The 24830-nt window shown below is 42.7% G+C and overlaps 1 protein-coding gene across 8 annotated transcripts in view; it reads right to left on the bottom strand.

Annotated features, from left to right (window-relative positions):
* dscama (Down syndrome cell adhesion molecule a) overlaps positions 1-24830 on the bottom strand; it is a 703869-nt gene that overhangs the window by 181897 nt on the left and 497142 nt on the right. For all 8 annotated transcript variants that reach the window (XM_077504132.1, XM_077504133.1, XM_077504134.1 and 5 more), the window contains 5 exons: positions 16016-16212; positions 15745-15841; positions 8966-9094; positions 8608-8775; positions 6934-7004 (listed from right to left, as the gene is read on the bottom strand). In XM_077504132.1, the coding sequence (XP_077360258.1) occupies positions 6934-7004; positions 8608-8775; positions 8966-9094; positions 15745-15841; positions 16016-16212 (662 nt within the window). The remainder of the gene's footprint in view (positions 1-6933; positions 7005-8607; positions 8776-8965; positions 9095-15744; positions 15842-16015; positions 16213-24830) is intronic.

Raw genomic sequence — 24830 nt, 5'->3', positions numbered from 1 at the left:
AGCCGTGACCTCCAACTCTTACTGGAGCGGTTCGCAGTCGAGTGTGAAGCGGTTGGGATGAAGCTCAGCACCTCCAAATCCGAGACCATGGTCCTCAGTCGGAAAAGGGTGGAGTGCCGTTTTCGGGTCGGGGATGAAATCCTGCCTCAAGCGGAGGAGTGCAATTATCTTGGGGTCTTGTTCACGAGTGAGGGCAGGATGGAGCGGAAGATCGACAGGCGGATCGGTGCAGCATCTGCAGTGATGCAGACTCTGTATCGGTCCGTCGTGGTGAAGAAAGAGCTTAGCCAAAAGGTGAAGCTCTCTATTTACCAGTCAATCTACGTTCCAACCCTCACCTATGGTCACGAGCTGTGGGTTGTGACCGAAAGAACAAGATCCCGGTTTTAAGCGGCCGAAATGAGTTTCCTCCGCAGGGTGTATGGGCTCTCCCTTAGAGATACGGTGAGAAGCTCGGTCATCCAGGAGGGACTCAGAGTCAAGCCACTGCTCCTCCGCGTCGTGAGGAATCAGTTGAGGTGGCTCAGGCATAAGGTTCGGATGCCTCCTGGACGCCTCCCTGGGAAGGTGTTCCGGGCATGTCCCACCGGCGGCAGGCCCCGGGGACGACCCAGGACACGCTAGAGAGACTGTCTCTCAGTTGGCCTGGGAACGCCTTGGGATACCGCTGGAGGACCTGGTTGAAGTGGCCGGGGAGATGGAAGTCTGGGCTTCCCTGATAAACCTGCCGCCCCCGCGACCCGACCCCGGATAAGCAGTAGATGATGGATGGATGAATAATTCGAATGAAAAACAATAGGGACCTCGCAGCGGTAGCTGCTCAGACCCTAACTAGAGCTGCGAGCAGCTATAAAGCGCCCTCTCAATCCGGGCCACGTTGGGGTACTGGCTCGTTGGGGTACTGTTTCATAGGACAAGGACCGTCTAAATTGTAAATGTTTTTACTATACCTTGTGTGTGCAAAGTTTCATGAAAAAGCCAAAAATGATGCATCCATCCATCCATTTTCTTGACCGCTTATTCCTCATAAGGGTCGCGGGGGCACTGGAGCCTATCTCAGCTGGCTTTGGGCAGTAAGCAGGATACACCCTGGACTGGTTGCCAGCCAATCTTCAGGTCACACAGAGACGAACAACCATCCACACTCACAAGCACACCTCGGGACAATTCGGAGCACCCAATCAACCTGCCATTCAAGTCTTTGGAATGTGGGAGGAGACTGGAGCACCCGGAGAAGACCCACGCAGGCACAGGGACAACATGCAAACTCCACCCAGGATGGCCGGAGTCTGGACTCGAACTCGAGTCCTCAGTACTGGGAGGCGGACGTGCTAACTAGTCATCCACCGTGCCGCCAAAATGATGCATAATTCACAAAATAAAATAAAAATGGCGGACTTCCCGGTTTATCATATGACTACAGAATACTTTTTTGTAGGTCTTAGGCTGATAGGTATCTCTCCCAGTTTTCACCAAATCTAGCTACAATCGAAAATGCTTCATAAAAATGTCTCCAGGGCGCTTTTGATTTATTGCAAATTGTACAAGAAATCTCTAAAACATTTATGTTCATGATGGGTCTGATGTGTGTGCTAAGTTTCATGAGTTTTCGCATGTTTAGACTAAAAAAAGCAGCAGTTTTCTTAGCAAACAATGCATTGCTATGGCAACACCGTGCGACGAAATTAAAAGCTTTCGATAACCATGTAGGAGAAGGGGGAAAATGTATGTCCCCTGTAAATGCGCAAAAATGGGCCAAAATAGGACATTCAAATAGTCATACTTCACTTCCTCTTTATTTTAGGGTACACTTATCAAAGTCTTTTTTTCTTCGTCTGGACAGGTGCCACCCAATTTTCGTAGCCATAGGACAATCGTAGTGGGACAGGCATCCGTTAAACCTATGTAGGTGGCGCTACAGAGCCATTTTTTCTGTTATGTATGGTGACTTTAAAATATAAAAATTTTCGCCAGGCCCGATATATCTATCAAGTTTGGTGAGTGTTCGTTCACGTTTAGTGTCTCAAAAATGAGAATAATAATAACGAAGAATAAGAAGAAGAAGAAGAACTCGAGCTGCTAGCAGCTATAGAGCCCTCGCAACCCGGGTCACGTTGGAGTATTTGCATGTCGTATATGTCGTACTGGCACTTTGGGGTACTGTTATATACGACAAGAACCGTCTAAAATGTAAATGATTTTGCCCTGGCTTGTGTGTACAATGTTTAATAAGAATAATTCCTTCAATAACAAGAGGGACCTCGCAGCGGTAGCATGCCAAGAACTTAACAATTTCTAAGTCTGTCCAGTTGAAAATGAATGGGGGAAAAGTTTATATTAAACGTTGTAAACTGGAAGTAATGTGGAATCAGATGATATTTTCCTAAGATGGCGTGAATTTTTGAAGCAAGTGTAAATCTGAAATAATATGTGGGAGTCATAACACGGCAAAAAAGTGAGGAGAATGATAAGTACCTATATTAATAAAGATTAGAAGGTCAGCATTGCCACTAATAACTAGACCAAGTGCAATTTCTGGAGAAATTCCGTGGGAATCCTGAAATCTGAATGCTAATAGCTGAATGCTAATAGCTGAATGCTAATGAAGGAAACAAAGAAACTGTGAAAGTTACAAAGTAATTACCTATTAATTACTAGTAATAGTAGTAGTCGTAGAAACGGTAGTAGTATTACTAGTAATTATTAAGTAGTAACTTGTAGTTAAATGATTGTGACATTTTATGTAATTGTAGTGAACAACAACAAATATAAAACAAAACAAACATATTTTTTGAGTACAATACTGTCTGTGTTCATGCAATCTACTACAAAGTTGAGCCAAACTGAAACTAAACTAATAGATCGGAAAAAAAAAAGTGACATCTGAACGTAACTGGCAACAAGAGCTTGTCTGCAACATGGCCTGATTGCTCATACTCTGCTGCCACCGGTCGTTTTTGAAACATGGAACCTAATAACTGCCATTGTTTGAAGCCACCACTTTCTGTCAAGCTGCTTGTCAAAGCTTTCTCTCTGTTCTTGTGTAAAAAAATAAAAAATAAAAAAATAAAAATAAAATAAAAGGGCGTGAAATTCAAAACATTCAACGTTTTTGGGTTTGAATGTGAATTGCTCATTTAAAACTTTTTCAGTCACAAAAGGTCAAACAAAAACACTATTGTGAAGATATTTTGTGTCAAATTATTACAAAGAGCAACTATAAGAAATTCTACAATTATTACTATGTGAAATCAAAATTTTGCTAAAACAATTCCCAAGGAGGGATCGAACCGTGATCTCCTGCGGGCCAATCCATTGCTTTAACCATTCTGCTATCACGGACATGTAGGTGTCCGTGACAATATATGGTATTGTATTTAGTAATCAATTGTACAAAGGAATTTTGAAAAAAAGTTTGTCAAATGACATTTAACGAAATAGATGTTAACTTGTCTACACTGAAATTGAATTTTGAATGCCGTGTTTTTTCCCCTTATTGTCCTTATCATTTTAAACTTCCATGCGCTATTTTTTTTTAAGTTTGCTGTATAAGGTTTTAACATTTTCAATGTATGTTCCTTTAGTAAATTTTGTAACCTACTTTTGTTTTCTTTTCTTTGCTCTGAATGTTAACTACTGTGTTTGTTGATGCTAATGTGTTGTCTTTCCTTGAGTAAAGCTGTTACGTTGTCGATATGGATGGACCCAAAAGCGGAGGAAAAAGGCGGGAAGACAGACTGGAAAGATGATGTCAGGAACTTTATTAACTATGACGGGGAAGGACTGGACGAGACGGAAGGGGAGTAGACTGGGCTGGACGTGGACACAGATCATGGCGGAGACTTGGTGTGGCGTGATGCAGAGACTTGGCGTGGCGTGATGCAGAGACTTGGCGTGGCGTGATGCAGAGACTTGGCGTGGCGTGATGCAGAGACTTGGCGTGGCGTGATGCAGAGACTTGGCGTGGCTGACTTTGAAGACTTGGCGTGGCTGACTTTGAAGACTTGGCGTGGCTGACTTTGAAGACTTGGCGTGGCAGACTTTGAAGACTTGGCGTGGCAGACTTTGAAGACTTGGCGTGGCAGACTTTGAAGACTTGGCGTGGCAGACTTTGAAGACTTGGCGTGGCAGACTTTGAAGACTTGGCGTGGAAGACTTGGCGTGGAAGACTTGGCGTGGAAGACTTGGCATGGAAGACTTGGCATGGAAGACTTGGCGGGGAAGACTTGGCGTAGAAGACTTGGCGTAGAAGACTTGGCGTAGAAGACTTGGCGTAGACTTTGCAATAACAGACTTGGTAGACTTGGCAATAAAGACTTGGTAGACTTGGCAATAAAGACACCACTGTGACTAGACATGCAGACATTCAAACAGCAAACATCAAACATCAGACAATGCTCCCACACCCGCGTGAGACAAACACCACACCCTTATACAAACACTAATGACAATAACAGGACACACCTGGGAGACACAGCAGGGAGGGGGAACCAATCAGCAATACACACCAGGAAGGGAAGACACAAGCAGGTGGACAAGGTTAACCATAACGAGACTGGGGAAGAAGACAGGAACACCAGACAACCAACACTCACCAAAATAAAACAAAAACCCAAACAAACTGAAACGTGACAGTACCCCCCCACCAAGGGACGGCTCCCAGACGTCCCTAAAACAAAAACAAGCCCAAACGGGGAGGGCGGGGACGGGAATGGGAGCTAAACTCTGCCCCTAATCAGGGTACGAATACGAGTCTACCAAGGGGCGAAACACTGCCTTACAAAACTCCATGAAATTTGGATCGGGGGGCGGCCCAGGAGGCGGCAGCATTGCGGGCTCAAGGGGCGACAACAGGAGTGGCGCCGCCAAGGGCCGGTTCCCGCGGTGGGCCCTTCTCTTGCGCCGCCTGGCGCTGGGTCCCGGGTCGGCCGCCATTACCGCGCTGCCCGGGGCGGTCCCCAAGACCGAAGACTTTGGCTGGGGCGTAAACGAGGAAGTTGGGGACTTTGGCTGGGGCAGAGACGAGGAAGCTGGGGACTTTGGCTGGGGCAGAGACGAGGAAGCTGGGGACTTTGGCTGGGGCGGAGACGAGGAAGCTGGGGACTTTGGCTGGGGCAGAGATGAGGAAGCTGGGGACTTTGGCTGGGGCGGAGACGAGGAAGCTGGGGACTTTGGCTGGGGCAGAGACGGGGAAGCTGGGGACTTTGACTGGGGCAGAGACGGGGAAGCTGGGGACTTTGACTGGGGCAGAGACGAGGAAGCTGGGGACTTTGACTGGGGCAGAGATGAGGAAGCTGGGGACTTTGGCTGGGGCGGAGACGAGGAAGCTGGGGACTTTGGCTGGGGCAGAGACGAGGAAGCTGGGGACTTTGGCTGAGGGAGAGACGAGGAAACTGGAGAAGGCGGCAACTATGCCGTGACAAGGGGACCTGAGATGCAGAGACTTGGCGTGGCTGACTTTGAAGACTTGGCGTGGCTGACTTTGAAGACTTGGCGTGGCTGACTTTGAAGACTTGGCGTGGCTGACTTTGAAGACTTGGCGTGGCAGACTTTGAAGACTTGGCGTGGCAGACTTTGAAGACTTGGCGTGGCAGACTTGGCGTGGCAGACTTGGCGTGGCAGACTTGGTGTGGAAGACTTGGCGTGGAAGACTTGGCGTGGAAGACTTGACGTGGAAGACTTGGCATGGAAGACTTGGCGTAGAAGACTTGGCGGAGACTTTGCAATAACAGACTTGGTAGACTTGGCAATAAAGACTTGGTAGACTTGGCAATAAAGACACCACTGTGACTAGACATGCAGACATTCAAACAGCAAACATCAAACATCAGACAATGCTCCCACACCCGCGTGAGACAAACACCACTCCCTTATACAAACACTAATGACAATAACAGGACACACCTGGGAGACACAGCAGGGAGGGGGAACCAATCAGCAATACACACCAGGAAGGGAAGACACAAGCAGGTGGACAAGGTTAACCATAACGAGACTGGGGAAGAAGACAGGAACACCAGACAACCAACACTCACCAAAATAAAACAAAAAGCCAAACAAACTGAAACGTGACAAAAGCACATTGAGTTGCCTTGTGTAGGAAATGTGCGACACAAATAAACTTGCCTTGAATATAGGACGGATAATATAGAAACAAAACTTAATAAAGACAAATGACCTCAAAAGTAATGGATGTGAAATAATTATTAGTAACAATGATTAGTATTAAATACTCAATTTGTACTAAAGAGCTACTCATGCTGGATTCGAACCCAGAATCTCCGTACGGCAGGCAACTAAACTATCCACTGACCTAACTTGTCTGGCTCAAAAACCATGGCTTATAGTGTATCTATATTGAACAGTGACATCTGATGCTGAAAGTAACACTTAATGGGGTCACGTGTTCAATCACTTCAATGAAATTATAGAATGCATTTCTTGATATGATATTTAGTTGGGATACACGGCCCTGGATATATTTGCAATGTACAGTCAGAGGTGGGATTCGAACCCATGACCTTCTGTTTACTGAACAATGCACTATACCAAGAATCAGAGAATAATCTCCAAGAAGGCATGATTTTTTTCTTCAAATTGAAATTTGAACGGTGTAAATCGGAAGTATTATGTGGGAGTTGTTTGAGTGCAAAAAGTGTTGAGAATGAAATGCTATAATAAAAAGTATAATAATAAAGAATACAAATAACATGCATTCCCACAATGAATCTGAATAACATATGTGGGAATGCTGAAAGAAACAACTGATTTGCATTTCCTGGCTAACACAGCCAATCAGAGCGATTGTCACCAACATCAGTTTACATAAAAAGCAAAATGACAAAAAAATCCCTTAACCATTTTAATCACTGCTTTTCAATGTTGATGGAATGCCCACTTCTACAATGTAACTAAAAGACAATAGTAACTTACCCTCCAGGAAACTTTGATGCTTTGGGAGGAGAGCGATTCCAGCTGCACATCCTGAGGTGGTCCGTCAGGGGCTGGAGACAGATTTACAACACTTTTGTGAAGTTCATCAGCAAGCTGTCCACAAAGACAAATATGTCTAAGTGTGCCTGGACCTGCTTGCAAAGGAGTGGAAGTGGTTGTTGGAAGATGAACCGATAGGGGGCTAATTTGCAGAAAGGGGTCCAAATGGACTTTATTGACCATTCTATTGCCATTTACTACTGAGGCCACTAATGGAAAAGTTCTGCTTTTAGTGCAGGGTCAGCGTGTGTTCAACAAAGCTGATGTTACCAGGATGTTAATGAATTGACCTCGTCAATGGTGGCCCTCTTCTCGCTTCTTCTTCACTTTCTGTCTGTGTTTTAATTGGATGCTTATTGCTTTCTATCATTGGTTCACTGAGTGTAAATAAAGTACAATAACCAGCAATGAATTGAGATGCTGCATCTATTAGAGGGGACATGTGACTTTAATGGTATATTTTCACCAGTTGTGTCCAAACTATGGCCCGTAGGCCATTTGTGCCCCGCTGCCCACGGCATATACTAAAAATAGCATTTTCCACTCATAAATTCATTTTATATATTGTAAAGCTCTTTCAAATAAGCAAAGAAGCAAATTAACTAATTTAAATAGCTAACAACATTTCTCTTCATGACACTGGTGAATAAAGATCATTTTTAAACGCAAAAAATGGTTTCCTACACTTTTTGCTCTGTCAACGTTCAAATTGTTAACATATGACATGAATAATTCCCAAGTAACTGCTTTAAAATGCTCAGCTAAGAACAGTTTGCTACTGTTTTGCTTCTGATATGGGATTCGACTCCTGTTGAGTGCAGGGGCTGATATTTTCTAGAGGGTTACAGGATCTTGACCAAATCAAAATCTTGTATAATCCTTAACTCTATAGTCTAAGCCTTATAGAAAGCTAATAAGGTAAAAAAAAAATTAAAAAACACTATCGTATATAAATAATATCGCTGGTGTTGAGCCGAAACCTTGTATCTCCAAAACACTTACTCAGGAGACCCCTAAAATAAGAAAAAAAAACCATTGCATCAAAGAGAGCAAGCCATTTTCAACAATTTGTAATAAATAAATAAATAAATGAATAAATAATATTACAAAAATACTGCGATTGGCTGGCAACCAGTTCAGGGTGTACTACTGCCCTAAGCCAGCAGAGATAGGCTCCAGCAACCCCTGTGACCCTTGTGAGGAATAAGCGGTCAAGAAAATGGATGGATGGATGGATGGATGGATGGATGGATGCATGGATGGATGCATGGATGGATGGATTGATATTACAAAAATAATTAATTTTAATTTATTTATTTTAATTTATTAAAAATAACACCCACACATTCACATTGACGAATAGTGTAATATAAATAGTACATTGTAGTATACTATTACATGTGGTAAAAAAAATATGTGTAAAAAAAAAAAAAGTCAAATTTATCCAATTGTGACCTATGAGGTTTTGGCCCCACACCAGCAATATGCAATTTCTTGATCGACTGATTCAGTTGTGCTTGATGAATTATAGTTAAAAATAATAATAATAATAAAGTTGCCCTTGCATTATGATTTTTCTGTATGTGGTACAGTAGCAACCATGTAACATTTTACCAGCTTCATCGGTGGTGATGGTGAGCTCATTACTGGCTTCGCTCTTTCCGATTAGGTTCTTGGCAAACATGCGGATGTTGTAGGTGGAGGAAGGGTGCAGGTCAATGATTGTGGCCTGGTTGAGCTGAGGTGAGACATCTTTGGTCTTCTGAGCGGTGTCCCAGGAGGCTGTAAAAGGGAAGAATGTGCAAGTTTATGTGGGTTACTGAAGTCAAGGCAGGGGTTAAGTGAAAGGAGCCATTAGAATAGTATGTATTCACACAAAGTGAGTGCAGGGATTAATAATTACCCCAAAACACATCACGAGATTTTGTGTGATACAATATGATTATATTTCATATGAGGCAGTTTCCCCTACCTGATTTGTTCTTGCTCTCAATGTCAAAGCCTGTGATTGGGCTGTTCCCATCAAATCCCATAGTCCAACGTAGGGCAATAGTTCTGTCCTTTACTTCTCTGATCTCCACCTCTGGGGGATCAGGAGGCTCTACAAAAGTAAAATAAAGTCATGTTATGACTATTACGACAGTCACAGTAAATTATAAAGATTTCAAGAATTCTCTAAAATCAAATGTCCAACATGACAGTATGACCAAAATCTGGAGAACATCATGAATGCAGCCATGTGCAATGTCAGCATATCCATCCATCCATCCATCCATTTTCTTGACCGCTTACTCCTCACGCGGGGGGGGGTGCTGGCGCCTATCTCAGCTGGCTCTGGGCAGTAGGCGGGGAACACCCTGAACTGGTTGCCAGCCAATCGCAGGGCACACAGAGATGAACAACCATCCACACTCACAAGCACACATCGGGACAATTCGGAGCACCCAATTAACCTGCCATGCATGTCTTTGGAATGTGGGAGGAGATCGGAGTACCCGGAGAAGACCCACGCGGGAACGGGGAGAACATGCAAACTCCACCCAGGAAGGCCGGAGCCTGGACTCGAACCGGAGTCCTCAGAACTGGGAGGCGGACGTGCTAACAGAAATGGAGGAGAGTGAGGGAATGACCTGCATATCGAACCAGGGTTGCCTACTTCAAGACAAGCCTTGTCAGCATATCATATATCCAAAAGTTCAGATATGCAAATACGACACGATTACTAACGTTTTGCTTTTTGGGAAGGCTGTTTTGTGACACAAATTCATAAAAAAGGAAGAAGAAAAGTGCTGTCATATTCAAAGCCCCAAGACTTTAATATTGAATGGAAATAGTGTGTGTCGAGTAGACTTTATGCCTATCTTGATCAGCTTAATTGTCAACGGCTGATTTTTGGCATTTTATGCATGATCGGTGATTGTCTGTAATGTCACAATTTGCCCGATCCTCTATGACGTCATTGACCGAATCAGTGAAATAGGACATTGCAGTAAAATCAACCCCGTTCACTCCAGTGTCATTTGCCAGGAGGATGTCATTAAAAACTCGTAACAGGGCCCTGACCCTGTGCATTTCCTTAAAACCTGACTGGAAAACCTCCAAGATGTAATTTTCATCCAAGAAAGTGCTTAGTTGCATGTTTCCATTTATTTATTTATTTATTTATTTATTTATTTATTTATTTTATTTTATTTATTTATTTATTTATTTATTAATTTATTTATTTTTTAGATAAAAGGCATCTTAGAAATGGGCCTAAAATTTGACAGCACACATTGGTCTCGACCGGGTTTCTTCAGGAGTGGTTGCACCACAGCATGTTTAAATTGTTTGGGGACTACGCCAGAAAACAGGCTACTGTTGATTATTGCCAGAACTGATTTACTGATACTCGGGAGAACCTTTTTAAAGAAATGAGGGGGAACAGAATCATATGGGGAGCCAGGTGGCTTAATCTGGTGGACAGCATCTTCTAAAGAGCTCAGGGAAATGGCTTAAAATGAATTTAGCGCCACCGAGCCATGGACCTGAATGGAGGGGTTAGAGGTGATGTTGGTGAGAGCTCTAGTTTTGCCAATCTTATAAATGAAGAACTGAAGGAAGCTATTGCACATTTTAAGGGAAGAGTTTGTGCAGCTAGGCTGAGGAGGTTTGAGTACTAAAGCAATAGTTTTGAATAGTACATGTGGATTATGACGGTTTGTCTGATTGAGATTTGAGAGGTGTTCTTTTTTGGCCTCTTTCACAGTATTCTGGTAACAGCGCCAACTGTCTTTCAAGATTTGATAGGAGACTTGTAACCTGTCCTTTTTCCACCTTCATTCAGCTTTGCGGCACTCCTGTTTGGCTGTATGCGTTTTTTCATTGAACCAGGGCTCAGGTCTTACTTTGGACTGCACGGTTTTGAATGAATCATGTGTGGGACCAGACACACACTGCACGGGATTAAAGGAGTCAATAAGGCTTAAAAAGTCCTTAGTCAATGGTTTATCGGGACAGCACACATGGATATTAAAGTCCCCCATAATGATATGATCATAGCATGATTTCAGCAACAAGATTTGCAAAGTCATTTAAAAAGTCATTGTATTTTTTTATTGTATTTTTTTTAGAGAGAGAGCTCATAATTGTTCATTTGTCAGTCTTATCGATTCAACATCTTATTATCATTGCGCTCTCTCTTTTTTTTTTGAGTGCGTATGCGTGCATGTGTGCGCGTGCGTGCGTGCATGTGAATTTGTGTAAATTTGTACTCATTAGTTCACCTAAAACCTAATAAAAATCCCATTACCCTTCACCTTAACCGGATACTCAGAGTCTTGCCAGAGTCGTGAAGTTCAGAAGGTCAGGAGCCCAGAGGAAAGTTCAAAGAAAAGAAAGATAAATCAAAGTGAAATCCAGCACCACCTAAACACACCTGCCACCCACATGGTTACAAAACCAGAGTCTTACGCCAACCCCAGAAACCTCTAAATTCCAACAAATTAAGGAGATCTCACGTGACCAGAGGAAAAACTAAAGAAAGGAAGGAAGGAAGGATAGATGAAGCAGAGTGAGGTCCAGAGACACCAGCATCCACTGATTCAACGAGCAGTGGAGGGAGAAGCGAATTCTGTTTGAATTTTAGTAGATGCTCGTGTGATGGATCTGGCATGCATAAGGACCGTCACCAAAGAGGGGAGCCCCCCCCCCCCCCAGTAACCCCCAAGCCGTGGCAGCATCAAGGCAAAACCCCCCATTCCCCCCGGGCAGCCACCGGCCAGAGAGCCCCCGGCCCGGCCCGCGCCCCACCGGCCCACAGTCCCCGCTCCCCTCACTAATCCCCACCCCCGCACCCCACCCACACCCGCCACCAACAACGACCCAGCCCCTGCCACCCCCAGGTCCCCAACCCCCCAGACACCCCCCGACTTCCAGCACCCCTCCCAGCCACCCACACCACCACCCACCCCCAAACAAGCCACCACTCCCGCAACCCGCACTCCAAAACCCCGCCAGCCCAGGGGAAGGGGAGGGAGGCGGACATGGAAGGGCGGAGGGGGACGAGAGGAGGAGACGACAAGAAGGAGAAAGGTCGGAGGTAGGGCAGGATGGGGAAAGGAGAAAGAGGGAGGGCGACAAGGGAAAAGTGACCGGGAGAGGGAACCACGGAGCACACTGGAGGCCCACCTGCCCCGAAACTTATTGTATTTTGGAGCTCGATAGATGACACAGCACAGTTTGGCCAACTTCAAAGAAAGTGGCTGCAAAGCTGTTAATCGTGTGAGCGTCCAAGTAAGCACAGCCAGGTGGTAGTAATTCAATCATAGCGGTGCAATCACCGGCAACAGACCAGGTATCCGTCAGGCAGAGGAAAGAGTTGTTTGAGAGGAAATACTCCCTCAATATAAAGGTTTTGTTTGTCAATGGCCGCACATTCTATAGTGCGATCCTTGTGGGAGCAGCAGGTGTGCATGGCTCTTCCGTTAGGCGGTCTCGGGGAAGCCCCTTCAGAAGCTGGAGGCCGTGCTGTCCTCTGTGTTTTGGACGCACAGCCGACGCTTTCCAGATAAGTCGATGATCGTAGCCGGGAGCCAACAGGGTCTGGGATACGCCACAACGGAGTACATCCAGGAGGTCGGGACCGAGCACGGGACAAAGCTTGTTCCATCGACCGCTTTAGCTTCAACAGCTGCTGTCGCGTTTTCCCTGCCGCCGCTTCCGCCGATGAGGAAGTACGTGAACGCGGAAGAGGTCAGCCGGAATGTCAGCCAACAGCGGGGGCAACATTTTCGCCCAACCATTCTCAAACACACGCGAAACTCCGACGTTGTGTTGAAGGTGCAGCAAGGGATCACAATCGTAGATGAGTAGTGACTCACTCAGTACAGTATCAATCACTGTTAACAGGAAATAAAGTTGAAACAAAAGGACAGTCGCCCAACACACTGGCGCACTGTCTGCCATCTTGATAAAAAAACAAAACAAAACAAAAAACAGCTTTGAAGCCACTTTCTTTGAAATCGGCCAAACTCTGGTGTGCTTTGCTAATTTTCTTGCCGAAATCATGCTAAAATATGATCATATCCTCATTATGGGGGACTTTAATATTCATATGTGCTGTCCTGATAAACCACTGGCTAAGGACATTTTTAAGCCTTATTGACTCATTTAACCTTGTCCAGTGTGTGGCTGGTCCCACACACAAAAAAGGTCAATCTTTAGACCTGGTTCTTGTTTATGGTGTCCCGGTGTCAAATCTAAACATGGTGGACAATGTGATATCTGATCATATAGCTGTTTGCTTTGATGTCAACTTTCGTCATACTGCTTCCGTTAAATCTGCTGCTCCTGAGCCACGTTGCAGAACTTTTAAACCCCTCACTGCTGCTCTGATGCCTTTGATGCTTTGCTTTGATGCCCTTGAGGCTTTGTATCCCCACTTCAAACACAGAGGAACCCAGCTCGTGGTTCCACTCACGTTGCCTCAATATACTTGATTCAGTGGCTCCATTCAAAATGAAAGTTACGAATGTAACTACGATTCTATGAGTCCCGAACGACCGCCAGGTGGCGGTGCTGGAACCAGCACAGAATTCCCCTTGTCGTGACAGCGTCATCGAGTAAGAATAACAAAAAATATGCCTGTCCCTAGTTCCGGCTGACGTAGTACCGTATATAAAAAGGGAACGTCGCCAGAACACATTCTCTAGAACCTTTCTCGCACAAATCAACACGAGGGTTCTGAGTGACAAGCAATGCTGGCGGTCGTTCGGGACTCATAGAACCGTAGTTACATTCGTAACTTTCATTCTATTTCGTCCCTCCCGACCGCCAGGTGGCGGTGCTGTAACCAGTACGGAAAGCCGAATACCAGTGATGTCACGAAGACCCTTCAAAGTGTACCTCACAACGGGGCCTCCGCAGGACCACGAACCACGTCCAGTGGATGACGAGAGGTGACATCCAAGCTGTAGAACCTTGAGAACGTGCAGGGCGACGACCAAGAGGCAGCCGCACAGATGTCCTCCAAGGGCACGCCCCTCAGAGCAGCCCACGACGTAGACACACCCCTGGTGGAGTGACTGCGAACCGCTGTTGGAAGGGACCGACCAGAGACTCTGTACGATTGTCAAATCACATCTCCGATCCACTGAGAGAGGCGTTGTTTGGAAATAGCGGCTCCTTTTGTCGGGCCGTCGTAAGACACAAACAGCTGGGTGGATGGACGGCAGCGTGTCGTAGCATCCAAATAAGAATGGAGTGCCCTCACAGGACAGCAAAGGCCTGGAGCGGCATCCCCGTCCATTGACGTCAGAGGAAAACGCGCAAGGCGAATAGGGCGATTGGGGTGGGAGCTCGACAAAACCTTGGGCACAAAAGCAGCATTTGGCCACAATGTGACTCCTGCTTCATTGGGGTGCCAACAAAGGCATTCTGAACTAACAGATAGAGCGTGGAGCTCCCCCACCCGCTTAGCGGAAGCAATCGCAAGTAGAAACGCCGTCTTACGAGACAACCAACGCAACTCCACCTCGGCCAGCGGCTCAAAGGGGGGTTTGCACAGTGTGGCGAGAACCAAGCAAAGGTCCCAGGCGGGGACCCGAGAACAAAGGCGAAGGGCCCCCTTAAGGAAGGAAGACACGAGACTATGGCAACTCACCGATTTGCCATCAAGCGTAACATGGCGAGCCAAAATCGCCGCCACAGACTTTGATAGTAGAAGGGGAGCACCCTCTGTCAAACACAGATTGAAGGAACTCCAAAACAGCAGGAATAGGGCACGTCACGGGGTCCAATCCGCTGTTGGCACACCAATCAGTAAACAACTTCTACCTGTTAGCATACAGCAAACGAGTGGAAGGGGCCCTGGCATTCAGGATCGTGTTCTTGACAGACGCCGAGCACTCAGTCAGCACTGAGTCTCATGAGGAACGAACACTATAGTACACAGCTGACAGCCATAAAAATAGCTTCTTGACAACTGTAACCTATTACAATAATTTAATGGTCATTAACAGCCTGACTACTACTGTAAAAGAATGAGCTAACCGAGATATCACAACACAGGTGGCCGCCCAAGGCGTTTACGATCTGTAGACAGCCGTCCCATTGTTCCTAAGGTAGTCCAAAGTTGAATTCAAGGTCAGAGAATGGATGGATCAAGGGATCTGGGTCTACGTTGATGGATAAACAGTGTCTCCTAACGGTCAAGAAAATGCTAGCAACACGGAGTTGTCTGTAAGCAAATGACGCACTCTCGCGCCCAAAGTGTTTAATTATGTTAATAAGAAGATGTGCACGACATTTGAGAAGCCAATAAAGACGAAATGGTTTGCCCCTAAGCCAATCAAACAAAGGGGGATGTTTCTGTATGTTTTCCATATAAGCAAATGCATTCCATTGTACTGGAGCTCTACTCTGTGTCAAAATGGAGCATCTCAGTTGTCTTTGTAAATACAATCATTGTGGATACAGCCTGAATCTCTGCCAGGACTTTTTCCATTTTAATTTGATTCTGAGTACTAGGTTTTTTGCAACTTGACTGTCGGGGATAAACCTAACGGGAATGAACCAGTGGAAACTCACTTCGCAGAATCTTGCCCCGGGCATGGACAACTGGAACAGACAATAAATTTTTTATACGATCACGGCTGGAGAGGACAAAGGGTCCTCTATCCATTACAAAGTGTCAGCCTTCAGAAACACCAGCGGCGATCCCCATCTTCGGGACATGTCTACCTGCGCTGAGGGCCGACGCTCCCCCATTACCTTGCACTGTGAGTTGTATGATCCCTCGGTCTTCACCAAAGGAGTTGATGGCATGACAGGAAAAAAAGCCCGAGTCCTCCCTCACTGTGGGCATGATCTGATGAAGACATCACAGTGATATTGTTTGTGCGTACTTCATACATGGGTGATGGGTAATGATGAGTATACACTTTGCCACCAATTGTTCATCAACTCACCATGATACACAAAAAAGGTTTTGACCAGTTTTAGGAAGTTATATTAATGTTTAACTTGAAAGGTAAACACCTACTTGCAGAGTGGAGATGACTTCATCTCCGACTTCCTTGACTGTAACCACATAGCGGCTGGTCTCGGGGTTGATGATACGCTCCTCCTTCTCCCATCGTACCATGATGGGCTTTTCACCATGAGCAGTGCAACTCATTTTCTTCTCTTCACCTTGTGTGGCCAGTGTGGTGTTGGGGTAAGATGTGATCATGGCGGGAACTAGTTCAAAATAAGAGGATGAAAAATACAATTAATTTTTACAAGCTACTAAATTGTGTTGATACAACAGCAAAGCTGTCACATGAATTAATCAAACTAGTGTCGAAATGCTTAAATCAGAAATTGACTGACTTAAACAAGACAAAATGTTGTGTATAAGGGGGCAACCACGGAGATGGGGTGGGTCAACCGAAATCCAGCCATTACTATACATTGTTTATCACCAAGGTAAGGGTGTGTGCACGGCAGCCGGCAACATTTCTCGATTACTATTTATCGACGAGACGAATGGCCATCATGCAGAAAATGGGCCATATGTTTGGGAAACTCACAAAATTCCCAATGGCCAGTGCACCCCTGGGGCCAGGTGTCTGGTTGTCTCTTTCGCTATCCAGCTCTGGTACGTATACCGATGCATGCTGAAGTGCCCTCTAAGCTACAATAAAATATTTTGGCATTCAGACAACCTACTGAAAAATGGACTAATTGAGTATTCAGATAAAAACAGAAAGTATATATTTTTGCTTGGTGAAAGAACAATACGGAGCCCCGAAAGGTACATGAGAGAGAGAAAAAAAGAAATATGTTTCTCGTTGAGAAACTTTCTCGTTAGGATGAGAAACCAGAATGTGTGCGTCGGAGACCTTATAACTACATTTCAGTTTGTGTTTCTGTGTGAAAATGACCTAGTCAGATTATATTTTCACCTGGGACATTATTAGAACTCAACTCAAGTCAACTATATAAAGCACTTTAAAACAAGCATTGCTGTATACAAAGTGCTGTACATGAAACAGAAATCGGTCGTGCAGTAAAGAATAAGATAAGAAAAACAAGAACAAAGCAAACATTTTAAGTGAGTACCGTATTTTTCAGATTATAAATCGCAGTTTTTTTCAAAGTTTGGCCGGGGGTGCGACATACTCTGGTGCGATTTCTGTGTGAAATTAACACATTATTATATCATTTCACATGTTATTTTCACACTAAACCGCAAGAGGGCGCTCTAGGCCTGTGTTGATAAGTTCAACATTGCCGGTAGAAGAGCATCGTCTACCTCCCGAGTTGGGGGAGTTGTTTAAAAGTGACACAGAGGATGAAGATTTCATTAGATTTAGTGATTTGGAGTGAAACTGATAGTTTGGTAAACTTGTTAGCATGTTCTTTATGCTAGAGTTATATGAATAATTTGTAGTGATGGGAACATAATTCACCCACGGAACGTTGGGACGAAGGGAGAGTTCCGGGTGGGAAGGTTTTGTTAGCGTCTAGCTGAGAGGGGAGTTGCTGTTAAGACCTCAGAAGCTGATGTCAATAAAACGCCAGCCTTTGGCTCCGTGCTTCAACACTCCGCCTCCGACTCCCGTCACTGCTCGCTACAAACTCTTAATATGTTACGTCGTTACTGACATTACCAGGCATGTCAGTCATGTAACGTTAGTATACCGTACACTTATTCAGCCTGTTGTTCTATCTTTTATTTTTATTTAAAATTTCCTTTCAAGATGACATGTATGTTTTTGGTGTTGGATTTTACCAAATAAATTTCCCCCAAAAATGCGACTTATACTCCAGTGCGACTTATATATGTTTTTTCCTTCTTAATTATGCATTTTTTTGGCTGGTTCGATTTATAATCAGGAGCGACGTATAATCCGAAAAATACGTTATACATATAAAAACTCATTCAGTGCACCGAACAGCAAAGACTAGTCCTCTGTGACCACATTGGAAACATTCTATTATTTATTTGTTTGTTTTGTTTGTTTTATTCATTTTTTTCCTTTCAGACACATCACAGGTTACATCGATCACATCACATCATTTCACGATTCGATTCGATACCGATTAATCCCGATATGGTCTACTTAACGTTCTCATTCTCCCTGATCTCGCTTTTGAAACAATCTCTCACCTAGCTCCTGACTAGACTCCACAGTATTGGCATTACAGATACACCTTTTCATTGGTTTAGTTCTTACCTGTCCAGCCACATCCAGTTTGTTCAAATGAAATCATTCAAATCCCATTCATCCCTCGTCTATTCTGGTGTCCTTCCTTTTTTATTATTTACACCCTACCTCTTGGAAATATCTTTCGAAAATTCAGTTTACATTTTCACTGTTACGTGGATGACACCCAGCTTTACCTCTCCACCAACCCCAATGCACTCTCCCTCCTTTTTCCCTTACTGTTTTTCCAAACTCAAACACTGGTTCCCATCCAATTTTCTTCAACTTCACAGCAATAAAACTGAAATCCTATTGATGTTTACCAAGTCCACTTTAGCCAAAACTGACAGTTTTTCCACTGGACTTGACAATTTGGAGTGGGAGACTTTTAAGATTTTTGGATGTCTGACTCTGAGAAGTACATTCAACCTGACAGTTATTTAAGTGGTATTTAAGCTCATGGTGACTTTGGGATACTATGAGAATATGAAAAAAAAGAAAAAAGTGAGCGGCATTAACAGACTTTTCACTCATTTGTTTCAAAAGCAGGACCTTCTGTAAGAACTTTGCTGGCATCAAGGATGACCAGTACCAGAGAATGTTTAAATTTGATATTGTGGCAACCTCTCAGGTATCGTTACGAGCACATGATCGGGTGAGCTGGAGGAAAATAGATTATTTAGACAAAACAGAGCATCCAAGTGTTTATCTGAGGTTGGAGCCTTGAATTTTTGAGCATTGTAAGGGTAAAATATAAAAATGTTGTTGACATGATGGTATGAACGTTGTCTTTCAACCTTTTTAAGTAAGATATAGTGTTGAATTGAGTGGGTCAGATGTAACGCCATATCATGTAAAATGAGATAACAAATTAATGGACTAGACTCAATTCTTAGTTCGAGACCAATTGGTGTCTATAGGGCTGAAAACCAAAACCAGATGGTCTCTGTGTGTAGCTCCCTAAAGCAACCACCAGATGCCGCCAAACCTGTACAACCAAGCCGCCTACTAAGCACAGCCCGGACATCCCATATAAGGAAGTAGCCAAATACAATTTAAGTGTAAATAAATGGGATCCTGAACTAAGTAATAATACACATATACACAATCTATATTCGACAATTGTTAACCTGATTTATGGATCAATGATTACAGCACATTGATGCCAACTATGAAGTTTGCTGTCTTTTCTTTTATTTTCTTTACAAGCGATACTGTCTTTATCGCTGATGATATTGCTGTAACTGCATTGAGTGAAAAGATTACCTGTATGTATTGACCTCTCAACAATGACATGCATGATGTGGAACAAAAACTAGAATTAACCTGTTAAGTTTCCCTGAGAGAATTTGGGATTAACATGTCATGTATATACATGCTATTCATGCTAGCTTAATTATGTTTAGAACATTTTATGTATTAATGTTTATAATTGCTGAATAAGAGCCAAGACCTTTGACATATGAGATTATAAGCAGAACAGAAGTGTCAGAATGACAAAAACAGGAACTGGTTGCGCTCTGTGGTGTGCGTAGCTTAGCAACCAGTTTCCTCTGTAAGTTTAGTTTCCGTTGTGCGCTTATGACTCATCTGTGTGGAAAGTACCGAGAGCAAAAGTCCCCCCTTGCGCATTGATATGTGAAAGGACCGGAAATCCCCAAGACGCGGAAGGACACACTCACACTGAGGAAACCAGTGACACGGACCAAAGGTTATAAAATATCTTCCCCAACGAGGATCTAGGCTCTCTTCGTCACCCTGCGATGTGATCTGGATCGAGTGTGTTGCTGAAGACGGATTCGCGGCAGCGTGGGACTTAGATTTTTCTCGAAGGATCTTTGACTTTTAGCCGTGAAGGGATCATTTTTCACAGATTGGGTAAAGTACAAAACTTTTATTAATAAGATGTTTAAAACCCTTGTGCCATTTGCTTAGCCAATTATGTAAATTAGGAGTTGATTGTGCAGGGGGAAAACAAAAAAAAAAATAATAATAAAAAAAAATGAGCCACGACTTTGGAAAACTGGGGGACCGTCAAAATGCGAGTGTGCCAACATTTCTCAGCCATTGCATGAGGGAGATAACTATTATAATATCCCTGGAATCGGCGTTAGCCAACCGCGTAACATTAATGTACATTATAAGTGACATTTTTGGACCGATTGGACACTGCATGTATTTTATTGCAATTTCCGTGATTTCTGCATGAAATCCTTCTATGGACATTCCTCGACGGTGCCATGGGCATGAGAAAGATTTTGCACCCCAAATCCACCAGGTGGCGGTAGATGACAATTAATGATTTTCCTTGCAATCCCACTCCTTGTACAAACTGTTTTCTCTCCGGATTGCATGCTCGTGCATCCTCGTGCATCCTCGTGGATGTTCGTGCACCTTCGTGGGTGCTCGTGCACGCGCGTAACTTGCAGGAACATTGAATTGCACAAGTTACTGACTGAAGTTTAGTGTCATTTGAAATCATACAGTTGTGTGGATGCGTGTACAGTGCACACACGATTTGAAATCGTGCACTCTCATTTGGTCGAGACATCAGTCGCTTTACTTCTAACACAAGTTCAAAGCGTACACCTGGACAACCCAATAAACTGTCCCCGATATCCGACCTGTGGGCTAAATGGACTGAAATCCTCCCCAAGTTGTTCAACCCGGGAAGGGACATTTGTGTGGACGAACAGCTTGTCTCCTTTAGAGGCCGCTGTTCGTTCAAGCAGTACATTCCCTCAAAGCCGGCCAAATATGGGATCAAAGTGTGGGCTGTCTGTGATGTGGAAACATCGTATGCACTCAGTCTGGAAGTGTACACGGGAAAGCCGCCAGGGGGCCCACGTACTCTAAACGTTGGGATGAACGTGGTGCTCCGTCTGTGCAACCCCTATGTGGGACACACAGTTACGTGTGACAATTTTTTTACATCCATTCCGCTGGCGGAACAGTTGAGAAAAAAAAAAATTGCACTCGTGGGCACACTGAGGAAAAATAAAAAGGAGCTCCCGCCAGCACTTCTGAGGTGTGCAACTCGGCAGCCACTCTCAAGGTGAGTTTTTTCTTTTTCTGTTGTATTCTAATCTGGCTGTTGCATTTCTGTTTATGAAAAGTGCTATATGAATAAACTTTTATTTGTATTTCATTCCAGCTTGTTTGCATTCACTCAGCATATGACAATTGTGTCATATATGCCAAAAAAAAGCAAAAACGTGCTTGTGCTCAGCTCTAAACATCGTGAGCCAGTGGTCACCAAAGGAAAAGGCAACAAACCTCAGATTATTCTGGACTATAATAAATGCAAGGGTGCAGTGGACCACCTGGACCAGGTAAGCATAAATACTTTTTTTTGGTCAAAGCTTTATATCACAGCTATCTTCTCTGATGTCATCTGATGTTTTTTATTGTCTTTTTTTTTTTTTTTTTTGCAGGCTTGTGGCACTTACTCCTCCCGCCGGCGGGCGTTGAGGTGGCCCATGTGCCTTTTCTCGCACATGCTGGACGTATCATCATACAACGCTTATGTCCTGTTTTCACATGTGGAGCCAACCTGGAATGAGCGGAAGCTGTATAAAAGACGGCTCTTTCTCTGTGAGGTGGCAAAGGCGCTCGTCACTCCGGAGATCGAGAGAAGAATGCAAAACGCACAATCCAACGTACATGGTACAGCAGCTGCCCCAGAAAGGCCACTGAGGAGAAGGCACCAGTGCGGGCTGTGCACAAAAAAACTGCAGGCGTCACACTCGTGTGCCAAATGTGGAGTTGCAATTTGCAACGCCCACTTGAAGAGACATTGTTTGAACTGTTAAAAAAAAATGTAGTTATTAGTTAGTTGGTTAGTTAGTTATAGTATAGTTGTAGTTATTGTAGTTATAGTTGTTGAAAAAAAGTAGTTATAGAAATTTGTTATCTAGTGTTGTTATTGTTATTGTTGTTATTATTGTTATTATTGATTGTTCTAATTACATAAATTCTGTTCACTCTAAATTCTTCATAGTTGTGACTGACCATTTCAACCATTGTATGACATTTTCCACATACATACACAATATAGGGCATATTTAGTTCTAGTCACAACACAGTTGAACATTTTGAGTGGTTGGAAAAAAAATGAGTTCAGTTATCACACCTCAAAGTAGCATTACATATTTGGCTATAATAATTGCGAGGGGGGTGTTCTGGGTTAAATTGCCATTGTCAAAAAATTTGTCATGCATTGAAAAAATTGTTGTTATAACTTATTACCTTATTCAAAGCTCTAATTATGTCATATGAAGTATTAATTTTTTATTTATTTTTTATACATGTATACAGCACAGTTCGTTTTCTTCATAGTCCATTCTTTGGGCTTGTATTGTCCTAAGAGGGGGGAATACATAAAAAAATAAATAAAACTTCATATGTATGGATAGTTCTGATGCCAATGAACATTTTGAGTGGTTGGAATAAAAAAAATATAAAAAATTGACTTAGTTATCACACCTCAAAGGAGCATTACATATTTGGCTAAAATGTACTCTTCGAGGGTGTTCTCAGTTAAATTGCCATTGTCAAAAAATTTGGCATGCATTGAAAAAATTGTTGTTATAACTTATTACCTTATTCGAAGCTCTAATTATGTCATATGAAGTATTAATTTTTTATTTATTTTTTACACATGTATACAGCACAGTTCGTTTTCTTCATAGTCCATTCTTTGGGCTTGTATTGTCCTAAGAGAGGGGAATACATAAAAAAATAAATAAAACTTCATATGTATGGATAGTTCTGATGCCAATGAACATTTTGAGTGGTTGGAATAAAAAAAATATTAAAAATTGACTTAGTTATCACACCTCAAAGGAGCATTACATATTTGGCTAAAATGTACTCTTCGAGGGTGTTCTCAGTTAAATTGCCATTGTCAAAAAATTTGGCATGCATTGAAAAAATTGTTGTTATAACTTATTGCCTTATTCGAAGCTCTAATTATGTCATATGAAGTATTAATTTTTTATTTATTTTTTATACATGTATACAGCACAGTTCGTTTTCTTCATAGTCCATTCTTTGGGCTTGTATTGTCCTAAGAGGGGGGAATACATAAAAAAAAAAAAAAACTTCATATGTATGGATAGTTCTGATGCCAATGAACATTTTGAGTGGTTGAAATAAAAAAAAATGTTAAAAATTGACTTAGTTATCACACCTCAAAGTACAATTACTTATTTGGCTAAAATGTACTCTTCGAGGGTGTTCTGAGTTAAATTGCCATTGTCAAAAAATTTGGCATGCATTGAAAAAATTGTTGTTATAACTTATTGCCTTATTCGAAGCTCTAATTATGTCATATGAAGTATTAATTTTTTATTTATTTTTTATACATGTATACAGCACAGTTCGTTTTCTTCATAGTCCATTCTTTGGGCTTGTATTGTCCTAAGAGGGGGGAATACATAAAAAAAAAAAAAAAACTTCATATGAATGGATAGTTCTGATGCCAATGAACATTTTGAGTGGTTGAAATAAAAAAATTTTTTAAAAATTGACTTAGTTATCACACCTCAAAGTAGAATTACTTATTTGGCTAAAATGTACTCTTAGAGGGTGTCACTGATTCCAAGGCACAAGGGTTAAGAGGAAGATATGAAAGATTAATCGCGTGTAGGGTAAGAGCCATTTAACCACTCCCATATCTTCAAATTATTTTTAGCCAAAAACATCTTATTTTAAATCAGGTCTTGAGCTCTTTTGAGAAATGATCAATCTTAGAAAGCTCTTATAAAAGGTAAATTAAATATTATTTTTGATTTCCTGTTTCCTATTTCATTTGATCCTTTATTGATTTTACGGTTCATTTTAAATGTGATTTTTATGATTTATATTTTGCTATCTTTTTATTGAAAATAAAATAATTGAAAGACAATTTTTGAATTAATTATTTTATTTGTTTCTTTTCATTTTTATTATATTTCTTTTGGACATTTTATAAGTCCAAGGTCATTTTATAAGACCAAATAAAATAATTGAAAAACCAATCGTGAATTAATTATTTTATTTGTTTCATTTCATTTTTATTTTATTCCTTTTGGACAGTTTATAAGTCCAAGGTCGTTTTATAAGACCGCATTATTTTCCTTCGAGACGGACACGACAGCAACGGACGTCCGGAAAAAGGTAAGTGCACTCGAATAACCTCCAACCGGTGTTACCATTTGTATTAATAAAGTCAAATACTCCAGCTTGATATGAAACAAATCCGTATGATCCTTACAAGGATTATTAAATGACTAGGTCAATAACAAATGCAAACAACTCAGGAAAGTGGAGCTGCCAATGTAAGTGAGGTGTTCAGACTATTATTCCTGGGCTCTGTGTGGTTATTGACTCAGGATTGATAGGTGGATGAAAACGGATTGGCCTCATGATAAGAAGACAGTGAACAAACCTAGGTGAATCCACTTTGATATATCGGCTTAACTAATTCCCGTCTCCTCACGCTGACGCCTTAGAGCCGGTGAGGGAAAAGGGGAATTTCTAACCCTTTGATTGGAGAGTCGATCAGGACATATTTCCCGATTTAAGTCCTGCGGGTAAGCGGAAGTTGACAATAGTTTATTAGGAAAAAACTAAAATAAATAAATAAGGTGGAGGTGTTACCCTGTTTGTGTGAAGAAAAATTGA

This window comes from Festucalex cinctus, chromosome 18, assembly GCF_051991245.1.
Source record: "Festucalex cinctus isolate MCC-2025b chromosome 18, RoL_Fcin_1.0, whole genome shotgun sequence".
Taxonomy (NCBI): domain Eukaryota; kingdom Metazoa; phylum Chordata; class Actinopteri; order Syngnathiformes; family Syngnathidae; genus Festucalex; species Festucalex cinctus.
Note: the sequence above shows the minus strand (reverse complement) of the source record. Positions and strands in the feature narration are given on the sequence as shown.